Source organism: Fusarium coffeatum (genome assembly GCF_003316985.1).
Source record: "Fusarium coffeatum strain FIESC_28 chromosome Unknown BRIP53273_contig_174, whole genome shotgun sequence".
NCBI lineage: Eukaryota > Fungi > Ascomycota > Sordariomycetes > Hypocreales > Nectriaceae > Fusarium > Fusarium coffeatum.
The window spans coordinates 25,790-39,899 of NW_022157967.1; the positions used below are offsets into that span (position 1 = coordinate 25,790).

The following is a 14,110-nucleotide window of genomic DNA, read 5'->3' on the forward strand; positions in this document are numbered from 1 at the left end:
GCTGCAAAGATGATCGAATGTCGTGTGATCGATATTGGCTTGGTATGGATGTGATGTCAAGTTTCATAAGGTAGGTCAGGTCCTGTTCATAGGCACGGTTGAGCATTCTTGGGCTTTGCTGTGCTGTGACCAGCTTATCGATAAGGCGCAAGATGACGCTGCCGCGGGGCGCTCATTAGGACCCTTCCTACATCGTCAACCAAGACTAATTACAGTGACACTCCGACGTCATACGCCAGAGCTGAGGTTTATCCCTTTACAAATCTGTTTTCTAATTATTCCAACATTCTTTTGGGTCCCCCATAGCCGAGAATTATCCCTTGATTCACGTCTACGGTCAAGCCAGGGTGTTCGAAGTCATGATCTAGAGAACGACAAGTCGACCTCCCAGCGAAACCTCGAGACGGCGCCGTATATATAACTTGTCTCTCTCTTCTACTGCAACAGTAAAGGCGTCCATGGCTGAAGAAAATGAATATTCCCCCGGTTCTGAACTGGGGGATCCTACATCCACGACGCCTCAGTCCCTCGCTAAAGCTGTTCATGCCCGACGATCGGAATTCGTGCGACCGCATAGTTTAAAGGTCAAGATTGGAACGTGGAACGTTGCTGCATGTACAGGCACGGATAAAGACCTTGCGACATGGTTTACATGCGGTGAAGGTTTGGACCAGCAATTGACAAGCCTCAATCTTTCTCAAAATAGTGCTGTGGAAAAAGACGATGGAGATGGTGGCAGTCCCAAGCCCCTACACTTGACTTCTGGCAACGACATTGGTCTTTATGTGCTGGGACTGCAAGAAATTGTAGATCTGAACACAACCAAGGATTACATGAACCGTGCGGTTTACACGGACACTACTGTCATGGATAAATGGAAGGCAGCGTTGGAGGCAGCATTACCTAAAGGTTACGAACTGATTACAGCCGAGCAGATGACTGGCTTGTTGCTCCTGGTATACGCTTCTCCAGAAATTACGCCTACCATCAGCAGCGTCAGTACGAAGCAGGTTGGCACGGGTCTCTTGGGGTATTTTGGAAACAAGGGAGCTGTCACAACGAGACTATTGCTTGGCGAAACAACGCGTATGGTCTTCGTGAACAGCCACTTGGCTAGTGGTGCTGGCTCTTCGTACTTGGACCGCCGCTGTTGGGACGTTGGACAAGTTCTCTCGCGGACCCAATTCGACCCAATTGTGCACTCAGGCGTCGAGGAAGATGAGGGGGAGAAAATTGGAGACGAAGATCTTGCATTCTGGTTTGGAGATTTGAACTTCCGATTGGATGGACTACCTGGAGATGATATAAGACGGTTACTCACGTTGCATGCTCGGGGTGAGTATGGCGCAAGCGAGGATGAGTCCAAACCACTTGACGAGCAGGGTATCATTGTCATGAGGGGTTCCGAAAGCGACGATGAGTCCTCTTCACGACCATCGCTGCACTCAAGAGAAGAAAGCTTCGATACAGCTAGCGACCTGCCAGACCCTGATGACTTTCCTGAAGACCCCAGTCAAGATCCCACCTCGTTGCAGGCCACGATTGACTCTCTACTGCCACATGATCAACTACGGAGGGTTATCAAGCAGAGGAAGGCATTCCACGATGGCTGGCAAGAAGGACCAATTACATTTCTTCCGACATACAAGTATGATATTGGTACAGTCGGCCTCTTTGACTCAAGTGAGAAGCAAAGAGCTCCAAGTTGGTGTGATCGCATTTTGTTCAGGACTCGAAAGGACAAACAAGATTACGAAAACAAGATCAAAGATGAAGAAGAAGCTAAGAAGAAAGACGAAGAGATGAAGTCTAGAGGCTTAGAAGAGGATGAAGACGTGCTCTTTAGTTACGACCCTGACGCTGATGGAGAGGACCCAACATCTTCTACTGACAACCTTGGGTATGATGAATATGATGACAACGACGACGACCAAGAAGGAGATGAGCTTGTAACCAAGGAAGGCTTCCGGGATCGTATCAGTCTTGAGATCTACGCCTCGCACCAACGCATTACGTCGTCAGACCACAAGCCTATCACTTCAATCTTTACCCTCGACTACGATGCTGTTGTACCAGAACTCAAGGCCAAGGTCCATTCAGAAGTAGCACGAGAACTAGACAGAGCGGAGAATGAGGGTAGACCAGGTATCACGGTTGTCGTGGAAGGAAGTGAAGGCAATGAGGACAAGATTGTCGATTTTGAGGAGGTTCTGCCACTAGAGAAGCAGACACGCCATTTGACAGTTGCCAATACTGGAAGTGTTGCGGCGACCTTTTCGTTTGTGACGAAACCAACAACAGATGACGGGGATGACGCTATCCCTGAATGGCTGACGACGACTTTTGTGTCCGCCGACGAAGAAACCCAAACATCTTTGGGAACTACTGTCACGCTAGATCCTGGAGAGACCGCCTTGGTTCTGCTGGAACTTCAAGTATCGACTGTGGCTCACATCAGGGCACTGAACGAGGCCCGCGCCAAGATCGAAGAGGTCCTAGTTCTTCGTGTGGAGGACGGCCGAGATCACTTCATTCCTGTTCGTGGGACCTGGCAACCGTCTTGTCTGGGTCGCTCCATTGCAGAGTTGATCCGGATCCCCGATGGAGGTATTCGTAAGTTTATCGAGAATAAGGGTATTAAGGGGGCGATCTCCTACGACTCAGCTGTACAATGTTCGGCGCCAAAAGAGCTGTTCAAGCTTACTGAAGTGGTTCAAACTCTCATTGAGCGCAGTCTGGCTGAAGCAACGATGCTTGAGGATGAGGTATTACCGAGAGATCCTGGATGGCCACTCGAGGCTTCGACGTGGAGGGTTGGCGAAGCTGATATGCAAGATGCAAAAGTCAAGCTCGTGTATGCTCTTGATAATGATGGCTCTCTTCTTGATGCACTCCCGTTAGAATGGCCTGCGTCTTTCAAGTTAGAAGTTGTTTGCTCCGTCCTGCTCCTTTTCCTCGAGTCACTTACTGATGGGCTCATTCCTACGCACCTCTGGGCCAAGCTCTCTACGTCTTTACCCAACGTAGCGTCTATACCTCCGACTGCCTGGTCCGATACTAAGACCGGGGTTCTTGACATACTCTCGACAGCGCCAAACCACAACATTGCTTTTGTCTTCCTAACGGCCACGCTGTCTCGTGCAGCATCAGAGCTTACACCCGTGACAAATGATCCCAAAGGTGGTCTCTCCCGTCGTCTCAGCTTTCGTCGAGGGAATGCACAAGATGAGGACTCAAAGAAACGAAAGATGAGAGAACACAGATATGCCGAGCTAGTCGGGCCACTAGTGTGTCGGATAGACGAGAAGGAGAAAGGCGCAAGGGACCGGGCGAGGACGGTAGTAGAAATGTTCATAATGCGTGACGAGGGGAGTTAGAAGCGGTCGCGTCGCAAGATGAAGGCCAAGGGGGCAAGTGTTTGAACTATATGTTAACGCAAGTTGAGAAGGAAACTAATCTGGACTCCTGGTTTTTGTTTGAGTAGAAGGTATAGCAGCTTTTTCGATGTATCGGTAGGGGCGGAAGACAGGATACAACAAACGGTAAAGGTGGTAGTGCGTATAGCAATGAGGAAAAGTCGCCAATAAAGTGTAGCGAGTCAAAGAAGTGTATCATGCCTTTGAAGAGTAGATGTTCGTCCTTTGTACACAAGACGCTAGTAATATGGGATTTGAACAAGGCACTGTTTGTATCTGTTCATTAGTTCTGTTGAACTTGTTGTCAATGTTCATTTAAATAATTGTCCTTGTTCTCGGCAATAGACTATCAGCTGCCAGTCACTGGCGATAGCATCACCTTCTGGCACTTGGATAGTCCTTCCTTGGGCACGCGAACTTGCAGAAAGCTCTTGCCATGCCCAGTGACCTTGGCCGTGACAGTAAACGTCTCCTATCAAAAACAGTGAATCACTGTCACTGCCATTCCCACCCATGACCGTGGCAGTGCCTACAAACTAGGTAGTACTGCTCGTCTCGTTTGCTTCTCGGACCACTAACTTCCCTCCTCACCCATCACCACCTTTAATCTTTTTTCTTTCCATACACATACACACAACATCACACTTTTTGTAACAGCTTTTTGTTCTACTATTTTGATCATATTTCTTCCTTTAACTTTGGCCTGTTGGCATCGTTCACTCTTGATACCCCCATCCTGTTCTTGTTGCTTTGGCCTACTCTTTGGTATTGGACTCTCCACCTAGGTCAAAACGAACGAACATATCTTGTTACCGAGACATCTTCTAACCTCTCCATGTATCCAGGTACTGGTAACACAATGTTTTGGCAACCCAAATTCTACGATACGGCCAAGGTGCCGGCCTCCTACCGACGCATCATTCTGTTCGATGCTGAGAAACTCCATGCGGCGTTGCAAGATATGCTTGGGGTGGCACTGTACTATGCGACTGAAGAGGCCATCCAGCTTTATGCTATGGCGATCCCTTTGCCAGATGAGGAAGATACTGAAGATGAAGACTTCGAAAGTTACGAAGGAAGTCTTGACGATGACGAGTATCTCACTATGCACACCCCTGAGAATGTCGCTTCTGATCCTTACATGGCGACAACTACTTCTGAGCCTATCTGGAATGGTGCCGTTGATAGCTACGACTGGCCCAACGTTGAGGAGCCCATCGATCCTGAGCCATGCTCAAATGAAGAAGGGTTTAACAATTCTGACAATGCGGACTTTGATCCCTTCGAATCTGCCGCCAACCAAGATACCCCTGAAGCCTACCCTTGGATCACCAATGCACCTGAGTCTTCCTACAACGCCCTTTGCGACGATTTCGCATCATTCTTGGATTCTCGTTTTGAAGACAATGGAGAAGCCCATTCCAACATTCTCGAAAATTCACCCAGCATGCATCGCAACGATGGATCTTCCTGGCAGACAAATGACCCCATTGCTTCTCATGAGGAAACCTGCTCTGACATCTGGTATGACACTGGACGATCTCACTCGGACGACCACTGTGTTCCTTTCGCCCATGACGGCCCTGATGACAAGAGTTCTGAGAAATCGGCGGACGACAGCGAGAGCTCAGACGAGATGGAGTCTGAGGAAATTGACGACGGACTTGAGAAGCTAGAGCTGGGCGACAACACCCTTTTCCATCCGGTAGAATATTACTGGCCCACTCACTTCATGCAAAAGTTCTTCCCGAAGGCGACAGAGTATGGGGATTACGTCACGAAGAAGGATGCTCTGGTTGAAACTATCACCAAGAACAAAGCCTTGTCGCCGGCCGAGGTCGACCTTATTCTGCGCACTTTTGTTCACGAAAACATGGTCCGCAAGCCAACCGTGGACTGTACCCAGCTCTTCAAGATGAAGCGATTCGTCGATAATGCCGAGCGACTCGTCTTTGCGCTTCAAAGAAACATCGATGCAATCGACGCCGATGTAATCGAAGGCCGTCGTCGTCATCATATGGGCCGGGATTCACCACTGCTGCGCCGTCGAAGCAAGGGTCTTAGAAGCTCCCTTCGCTTCGTGACCAGCGTCGATGATGAAGAGGAGCTAGGCGAAGACAACTGGGGATTGTCTCCAGTCATGAAGCAGCGACAGCTTATCTAGACCAACACTTGGCGGCCAAAAAGGACCGTATCCCCGAGTTGGATCAGTTGGATCTAGAGATTGTACACAATCGCCTTGAAGGCAGATCGATACGTCTTATTGGCATACGCATTTTAGTCAAGACAGAAAGGTTTTCCCACATTGACAGTAGATTGGAAAATGTAACTCGGAAAGAATGTTACATATTGGCATCTTGATCGTTCAGATTCAGTTGGGACACGAGAACTAGGATGCCAGGCTGTATTAGAGTCATAGGGTTTTGTCAATATTTCAGGAGCCACGAGGCATAAGAATCGGGACAGTGTATTAATAGAACGAACTTTGACTAGGCCAATATGATGACTCTTGTAGCAATTTGTCTTTTCTTTCATGGCCATAACTCGAGTGATAGAGGGTAATCGGACCGCTGAAGCGCATGCTTTCCGCTCGAATGGTTGTGTCGATGTTAACAAAACTAATCTCAAATCCCTCTGGCCCATACGTTGCATCACTATCAGCATCTTTGATGGTGTATTTTAATTCTTTATTAAAGTTCCTCATGTTTTGGTAAGCCAAGTCTTGCAACGTGCGGTCTTTATATTAATTGCTATGCTATCATTACAATAAGGACCTGAGCTGTAATGCTTCAAAAAGCTTTGACTGTCATTATCCTGCGCGCATCATGATCTGTCTTCATTACATAATTCGTAAAACGCAACTCTATTAATGTCGTAGATGCTCAAATGACCTTCTGCCATTCGTTCGATGGTCCTAACCAGACGTACTGATGGGTGCCGGAAACGGACTCGCGGGTATAGTTTCCCTCTGATACGTCTCATGGGGATACCAGTTCTTCTCGAACATCTGCGCCACCCAGTAGAGTGGGTGATCCCACGCATACTTGTTTTGGTTGCCTGTGTAGTGAACAGTTCCAGGGTATTTTCCAAGAGTAGACTCGTTTACTGTGTTGGTTGTTAGCTTGCTCCGAAGGACAGAGGGTCGGTCATACGTACCCTTGCCATTATTGGCCTTGTAATGCTTCCATACAGACAGATGCTCCTTGATGCATTTGTCTCTACGGGTCTCCCTTATGAGACTTGCGTCGTCAGATGTAAGGCTCGCAAAATGTGCTGCATTCTTTTCACTTGTTCTTCTAGGCCACTCGCCGCAGTTGTAATAATGCCAAAGTGTGAGGATGCTATTGCAGCTTATATGGAGGTTTTCGACGAATGCGGGAATCGAATATCGCGGCTGTACTTGGTCAGTCTTGTTATCACTAAACAGTTTTGTGGGTATCAGAAACGCTGTTATCGAAGCTTTGGGGCGACAAGAACGAACGTCTTGGATGCGAGTCTAAACGCGCGACGCTTACCATGGTTCCAAAATTCTCTCTGGCATGTCGATATCGATCTGCAGTCATCCGGCTGACTTCGCGCAACAAAATGAAAACGATGGCGTATATTGTAAACCACCAACGACGCTTGTCTTGACTGAAGAGCCAGTCAAGATCCCGAAGCAGTTTCTCTCTGTATGTCTCGAGGACCGCATTGTATACGAGGTTATCAAATTGGGCGACGAGCATTCGGGGGGCTGCTATCTTGCCGTAGAGTGGATAGGATTTATCTTGGGTTTCGGGTATCATGCCTAGTGTTTCGTCGCCTTGTATGTAAAGAGATCCCACAGTATGTTCTGGGTGCCGTCAGCGCCTGGATAATGATGTTGACCAAGAATGAATAGACTTACGAATGGCACACCACAAAACGAAGAGGTTTCCAAGTATTTCCACCTCTCTCTTGTCTTCCGACGACAGCGGATTGCCGGATCGCTTGTCTCTCTAAGACTTTCGTTAGTCATATACCCGTCAACTCTGGTCTGGTCGCTCGTACGCTGAGTGCCACATAGCGTCGGACTGCCGTATAGTATGTCCTGCGGATTGGCTCGCTTTCACACCCCGACTCCGATTCCTTTTGTATCATGTGTACAAACGCGGGGATCGCATTTTCCACGGTGTATTGTCTGACAGATCCAGCTGTGTCATAAATACTCTTGAGACAATATGTTGCCAATTCCTTTTTCTTCAACGTCGCTTGTCCCATTAGACATTCTGTCCAGTACCTAGCTGTAACGTCGCCGTCTTGAGGTATGAACTGAACTACGTCCAAGCGTATGGGCTTTTTGCAAAGATCCTGAGAAACTTCAATGGTAATTGAGGACATTTCGACGCGTTCTGGGATGTCTCGCATCTCAATGCCTTTCCAGCGTTGTGTGAGATTAAGACCACCACTTCGATAAAGCACAATCTCGGTGATTCGAAGTCGCAAACAGGGAACTCGATGGATCGTTTTCGGTGAGGTTTTGGAGAATCTTTTGCACGTCTTGCATTTGCCTTCGGGGTTTCTAAGGTTGGGTATGCACTGTTTCTTGTCAGTATCGCCGCGGGGGATTGAGACTGAAAGCACAGCGAACAGCAGGAAGCTTGGAACATGGCCGTCAAGAGAAGATCAATAAGAAGATACGCAGTCCAACTGCGTAGCCTGAATAAATCCGCTGCTCTCACGGTGCCATTCGCCTATTATTGTGTTGTTCAAGGGTAGTATCATACTTTGATTTTCTGAAATCGGCAACGAACACAAGCACCGATCTCCCTTGTTTGCCGAACAAGCTCGCGCTCCGGTGACGTTAGTCGACGTCTTCCGGACGAGGTCTTTGGCGACGTAGGTATCTTGCTGGTAGTTGGGTTAGAGGCGCTACTGCCAGATTCGTATAGATCCGACAGATCCGACAGGTATTCAGCTTCTTCTTCATCCATCTCTTCGTCGGAATAACCATGACCATAGACATCGCGATCAGAGTCTTCCTGGGATGCGCCTGTTTCTGAAGACGAAGGGTCTTGGTCAGAGGCTTCGACGTCCGAGTATGAAGAAGTTCCTGGGGGAGAGATGGTTCGCCCGGGCGGAGAAGTGGAGGGAGGTGGTACGTTGGCTATATGATTATTATCTCTCGCATGTCGTTCTGGGATCGGATCTTCAAGACTTGTTGCGCCTAGTAGTTGAGAAAGGGTATGTAAATTAGTGCGTTCCCCTGTGGAAGCCTCGGCGCCTGGTGCCCCTGCCTCATCTTGTCCGTCGACTACTTCAACAGTAGACTCATCATCGCCTACCTGGTTGTTTTCCCCAAGCTCTTTGTCGGCAATATCATCGCCACTATCAGTATGGCCGTATTCATCGTTACGGGAGCGACCTCGAATGATTGCCGAGTGAGGTTGCGCAAGGTGAATGATAACTCTGTCGCTGCAGGAGTCATGGCGACATCCAAAGTCGTCGACGACCTCGACATCAACATCATCCTCGCTGGCATCTGTGATATGATCATCAGAGTCCTCATTTTGAGAATCTTGAACAATACTGCAACATGAACCGGCAGTGGGAAGTTTATGGTTCAGTGCAGAGAAGTTGGATGTAACTGGGAAGTCTGGGCTAGGGGCGATTCGTATGGTATCAAGGTCTAGGCTTGGTCCTTCCTGAACTTGGGCTTCGGGCTGCGCTTGAGCTGCGACTTCCCCACGACTCGGGGACCATTTCCTCTGCTCCTGGGGCAGGAGCGGCGAAGGTGGTTTCCCAACGCCCCTCCTTTCAGGACCAACCACTAAATCTGACTTTGACTCGAAGTCCCTTGATTCAAAGGCTTTTAGCTCCTTGGTAGATGGATTCTCATCTTCATCTGGTGGGGAAAGCAGTTTTTCCTGTCCCTTTTGTCTTCTGGTTTGGTTTGCATACCCAAAGCCTGACGGCTGTTCGCAGGGAAGACATTGTTGAAATGTTGATATTGGCGGACGATCTTGGTGCGCTGGCGACTTTTGAGCTATACTCCCTGAACCCTGAACGCCTGCAGCTTCAACACTCCCATCGTCGGTATGCACTCGCGTAACACTAGAAGCGACATTGCCTGGGCCGGGGTGGACGGATAACCGCTGACTATCATCTGGCGACGAACTTGACTCGGATGGGCTTACATCTTGCTGGTAAACACCCCCATTCCAATGACCCGGTGGCACGGTATCTGCATAATTGTTAGATCTGTGCAAGCACCCTTTTTCTTTTCTTGGAGCTCACCGCTATCATGAAGTTGGTTCGAGCAATGACGTTTCAGCCGACAAGAGCTGGCTGCATGATCGGTATCCGCATCCGCACGTTTCCGTCGGTTCTGTGTCACCAAGAGACCCTGTTAGAACGCAGGACGGAATGAGTTGACATATTGGAATCGTTCCCAGTAATCCGGTTCCTCCAGTTACACAGCTTAGCAGCCCCGCGCCAGTAGACACTCCCTAAAGCAACAGGGCTTTACAGGTGGCCACAGGGGTGTCATCAAACCTGAGCTTGAACAGTTTACTTTACTTATGTGGTGGTCTCTGCTCTGACGCGAGAGTTACATTCATTGAACAGGCCGGGCTGGCATGTGATGGAGTCTGGTCGTTCGTTCACTTACGAGCTTTTTAACCGAATTAGTGGCCTCAATCCCCATGCCGGCAACGAAGAGAAATACTCCGTATGGTTAGCTTGGCAGCATTCAGGGCGTACTGTATCTGTCCATACCTCGAACGGGTGTCGCAATGCTGCAGCAAGGTACTGGTGACTCTCACGACAGGAGAAAATACGTGACCGGTGAGATTGACAACTCAGGGTCAATATTGGCAGCCTCCCTCAGGTGATATGCCCTGTCATCACCCACTCGTCCCCCTTGAGACCTTGTCTGGGGGGATGCAGGGGCGTTGATTCTACCACTCGCAAGCCGTTCTGTGAGACATTCACATCCTTGTGCCCTCTACATGAGCATCCTTGTTCTGAGTTGCAGTTGAGCATCTTGATTGATAAATTCCTTATTAAAGTTGATGCATCAAAGATCTCTTAGTTATTCTCGACAATCTGAGGTTATACTGCACCAAGTTGATAATGTTACAGCCTTAAACGTTGGTTCAATAATTAACTTTTAACGGGTTGTCGGTACTTCAAGGCTCGTGCTCTCTCTAGAGGTTTGACCAATTAACAACGAGCCAGAGTGGATTAGTTGGCTCCACAGAGGCTTCGTGCTGGACTCACCGGTTGATATGACTGGTCAACGGTACATATTTTAAGTTTCTGTGTCACTCCCTCATGAACTGGGATAGCCCGGGTTGCTGATAGGCTATCTCAGCTTACCTTAGGCTCCTACTGTTGTCAACAGTCAATCAACACTTGGTCTATAATGTAGCTGGACGCACCTCGAGTACTGCTCATAATTACCCAAAATTCACATAGATAACATACAGTCTACATTTCTGGCATCAATCATTCTTCAATGCTCAATATCTCTGAAATCATTCCCAGTCTTTCGCATTCAAGCCAGCCACGAACAGCAGGGTTCCATCGTAGGGATGCCACGAAGAACGAATTTCGGATTCTCGCTTCAGGGAAATCTGAGACAGAATCGGTTTAGCAGCCTTGACGGCCCGGGTCGGGACGATACGTGGACAGACTGACAGGCGGAGAAATTCAAATGAGAGTGGGTGGGTAATTTAAGGGAGCTTTTGGATATCCCACATACAGCCCACAGGGGTGTATTTTCCCACTAGGAATACTTAAGCCTTATTATGTGTAGAGATTTGCCACATATATACTGACTTGCCACTGAGCAAGATATAGGCTAGGCCAATAAGAAGGTATCGATACAGCGGAATATACGTGCGGAATAGCGGAAGTTGGGAAAATACACCCTTGCGGGCTGTAGCGCCGCAAACATTGAGACACGATTGCCAGCGACGGATAAAATCAGACATAATTGTCTCGCGGTATTGTGCCGAAAGAATCGAACTAGAACCCAGCGGTAGCTACATATGTATATGTCTCGGGGTCATTATAAGAGAGACAGACACAGCGGCAGGATTGGAGAATTCCAGACATACCAATCTTTCCAGATGCAAGTCGGCATCTTTGATGTGATAAACACAGGGGTGCATCTCGGCAGTTGCGTTCGTGCAGGGGGCGGTTCTCGAAGGCTAGATACTTTTGTCGTTTGTCCTCCCAGAAAGGATAAGCCAGCCAGCCATCAAAGGAAAAGCATGATCGCCCGTCAAACCAGTCGCTCTAGTCCAGATTATCAAGATATTGATCATCGCAAGGGTACTCAACATTCGACAAGGGTGGCTGCCCAAATGCTTCTGCTTTACGGAAACAGTCCAGTTCTCGTGAAGAGGAGTGATTGAGATTCCAAAGACTTGTCAATCCCTGTCCTCTGGAAATGATCTTCACGGATATTACATCAATATCACGACAGCCGAGATCAACTTGATGAATGTCGACGGACCTGTACGTAATGAAAAGAGGAAACACTGCCTGAGTCGTTTGTTCGAAAGACTAATGACTGAGCTGAGCCACCAAAAGCTCGTGCCAAGGCATCATGATGGATCATCATTCCCGGATGCTGAGTAGTGGATCAACATATTCCGGCATAAGAATCCGAGCTTTCAATTGAAAACTGTCTTAGATATGGATAGCATCTTACGATATGTTGAGAATGGGTCGATAAAGAAATGAGATTAAGCCTAGGAATGTAAATAGGGAGGATCGCGAGAGAACAGGATGTAACGAGATGATATCTTATATCCGGGTCTTCCATAACAATGACATGGATGCGAGATGCATTTCCGGAATTCTGTCACCCTTTAGTAAGCCTAGAGGTTAATTGGTTGGTTCAAGAGACGATCCAATCACAATCGGCCGACGTTCTCCACTTTAGCTGCATGACGAAATCTAGAGGATACGGCACGTAATAAGGATTTTCCGACGTCACGGAGATAGCTGGGACGATCGTGGGTTGTATTGTGTGGCGGATAATTTCTAGCTATTTCAGTTCGAGTCTGACATAGCGACCTATGAGAGGCTGAACGTGACGAATTCATACAGCATAAAAGGCTCGACAGTCCAGCAAAACCAACCCAATCCAACCCACGTCGTGACTCGGAAATGACTGTAAATATCACAAGGGAGATAAAATCAAACGTCGCAATTCATAACATCGTTTACTCTTCCTCGTCAGATGTCTCAGAGTCCTCCATCATAAAGCAAGCAGAGCTCGTGGTGTACTTTTGTACAGGGTACTCTGGCATAGGAACGATGGGGTAGTGTCGGGTCTTGATCTTGCGGTTCTCTCCGTAGGCAGCCTCCCAAGGAGGAAGCATACCGTCGGGGATTGCCCAGCCATACTTCTGGCTACGAAGCCAAAGCCTGACCATGTGTCGCAATGAGTTATCATCGTCTGTATAGGCGTCTCGACGATGGACGAGGGCGAGGTTGTTGAAGAACAGGACATCGCCTGTCTCAAGCTTCAACTGCAGCTCGACTCGAGAAGCAGCATCTGATACAGCCTGAAGAGCATAGATTTGGGCTTCTGAGAGAGCGGGAATGTTCTTGTTCGTCATTGTTGGGTGCGGGCCGAGTCGGTGCGGGTCGAGGCTGATGAGGAGCTTGCCATCATGGAAGGACAAGACAGGCGCAAGATAAAAAGAGGCTTTGCGGCCGGAGCTGCCCGAGACATCTTGTTAGCAATGTTTCACTCGAAGATCAAGAGCGAGAAGGCTTATCGTACAGTTGAACTGGCCAGTTGGGGGCCAAAAGAGTCTTGATCACCTCCGGCTCTCTGTTGAGCAAGTCGTTGAAAACAGTCCAAGCGGAGCTAAGATAGGTATATCCTCCCTTGTTGGCACTGTCTCGAACTTGAAGGGACAGAACGTCACATCCCATGTCAGTGTGGAAAGGCTATAAAGAGTGAAGGGTTAGGTGGGGGTATGTTTCGCTGGGGTGCTACTACGGTAAGACCTACCAGAGATCCATTAGTATGAATACCATGACGTGCATTAGTGGGAGCAGTCCAACTCTTGGAGTCGGTTACGTGAGCTGAAAGCGTCAGATAGAGGTCCAGTATTTTGTGTTTGGAATACCCGACAAAAACAAGTTAGGAGTCTGGAAACGTACAGAGCATATTCCCCTTTCGGTCCTGAAGACCACGCTTGCCGGCAATGTAGCTAGCCACACCCAAGAAGATAGTAACACTATCCTCAACAGTATACTTCGATCCGTCGATACCGCGGATAATAACGAAGCCTCTGCCAAGATGGACAGTCTCAGCGCTGGCACGCAGACGCCGAGAGAGGTTGGGGAGAGGAAAGTTGTCTGCTGAGACTTCGTCGCCATCGAGACTAAGAGCTACATCAGTCCCCATTAGTCAACTCCACTTGACTCATGTTATGGTTTGGAGCCCACTGAAACTGACCTTTGAAACTAGCAAGGGCGCTGTCGACCTCACTAGCTTCCTCATGGCTCAGACGAAGAGTATAGGCTTGGTCACCTTGGAAGTCCTGACCGGACCAGACAAGGGGACCCGTCAGGGCAGCGCTGGAGACATCCTTTATAGGCGAAGCTCCGAAAGAATCAGAGTTTACACCAGCGACGCCATCGTCAGAGCGTTGCATGGTGGATGCATAGTCTTGAGTATAACCCCTGAGAGATGACATTGCGGA

General features: G+C 48.6%; 4 protein-coding genes across 4 annotated transcripts; 2 read left to right on the forward strand and 2 right to left on the reverse strand.

The window, feature by feature from the left end:
* Nucleotides 1–458: 458 nt before the first annotated feature.
* On the forward strand, nt 459–3,377 carry FIESC28_07747 (uncharacterized protein; the record flags this gene model as incomplete). Its single annotated transcript, XM_031161887.1, has 1 exon — nt 459–3,377. One exon carries the CDS (start codon nt 459–461, stop codon nt 3,375–3,377), a length of 2,919 nt encoding a protein of 972 aa, XP_031014003.1.
* An 898-nt stretch (nt 3,378–4,275) lies between these two features.
* FIESC28_07748 (uncharacterized protein) lies at nt 4,276–5,580 on the forward strand (the record flags this gene model as incomplete). The annotated part of the gene is made up of 1 exon (XM_031161888.1): nt 4,276–5,580. One exon carries the CDS (start codon nt 4,276–4,278, stop codon nt 5,578–5,580), a length of 1,305 nt encoding a protein of 434 aa, XP_031014004.1.
* A 750-nt stretch (nt 5,581–6,330) lies between these two features.
* FIESC28_07749 (uncharacterized protein) lies at nt 6,331–10,080 on the reverse strand (the record flags this gene model as incomplete). Its single annotated transcript, XM_031161889.1, has 8 exons — nt 6,331–6,521; nt 6,573–6,810; nt 6,932–7,248; nt 7,303–7,393; nt 7,446–7,973; nt 8,162–9,618; nt 9,672–9,780; nt 10,045–10,080. 8 exons carry the CDS (start codon nt 10,078–10,080, stop codon nt 6,331–6,333), a joined length of 2,967 nt encoding a protein of 988 aa, XP_031014005.1.
* Nucleotides 10,081–12,613: 2,533 nt separating this feature from the next.
* Nucleotides 12,614–14,062, reverse strand: FIESC28_07750 (uncharacterized protein; the record flags this gene model as incomplete). Its single annotated transcript, XM_031161890.1, has 5 exons — nt 12,614–13,115; nt 13,180–13,349; nt 13,414–13,487; nt 13,566–13,796; nt 13,864–14,062. The coding sequence occupies 5 exons, from the start codon at nt 14,060–14,062 to the stop codon at nt 12,614–12,616; spliced, it is 1,176 nt and encodes a 391-aa protein (XP_031014006.1).
* Between the last annotated feature and the right edge of the window lie 48 nt (nt 14,063–14,110).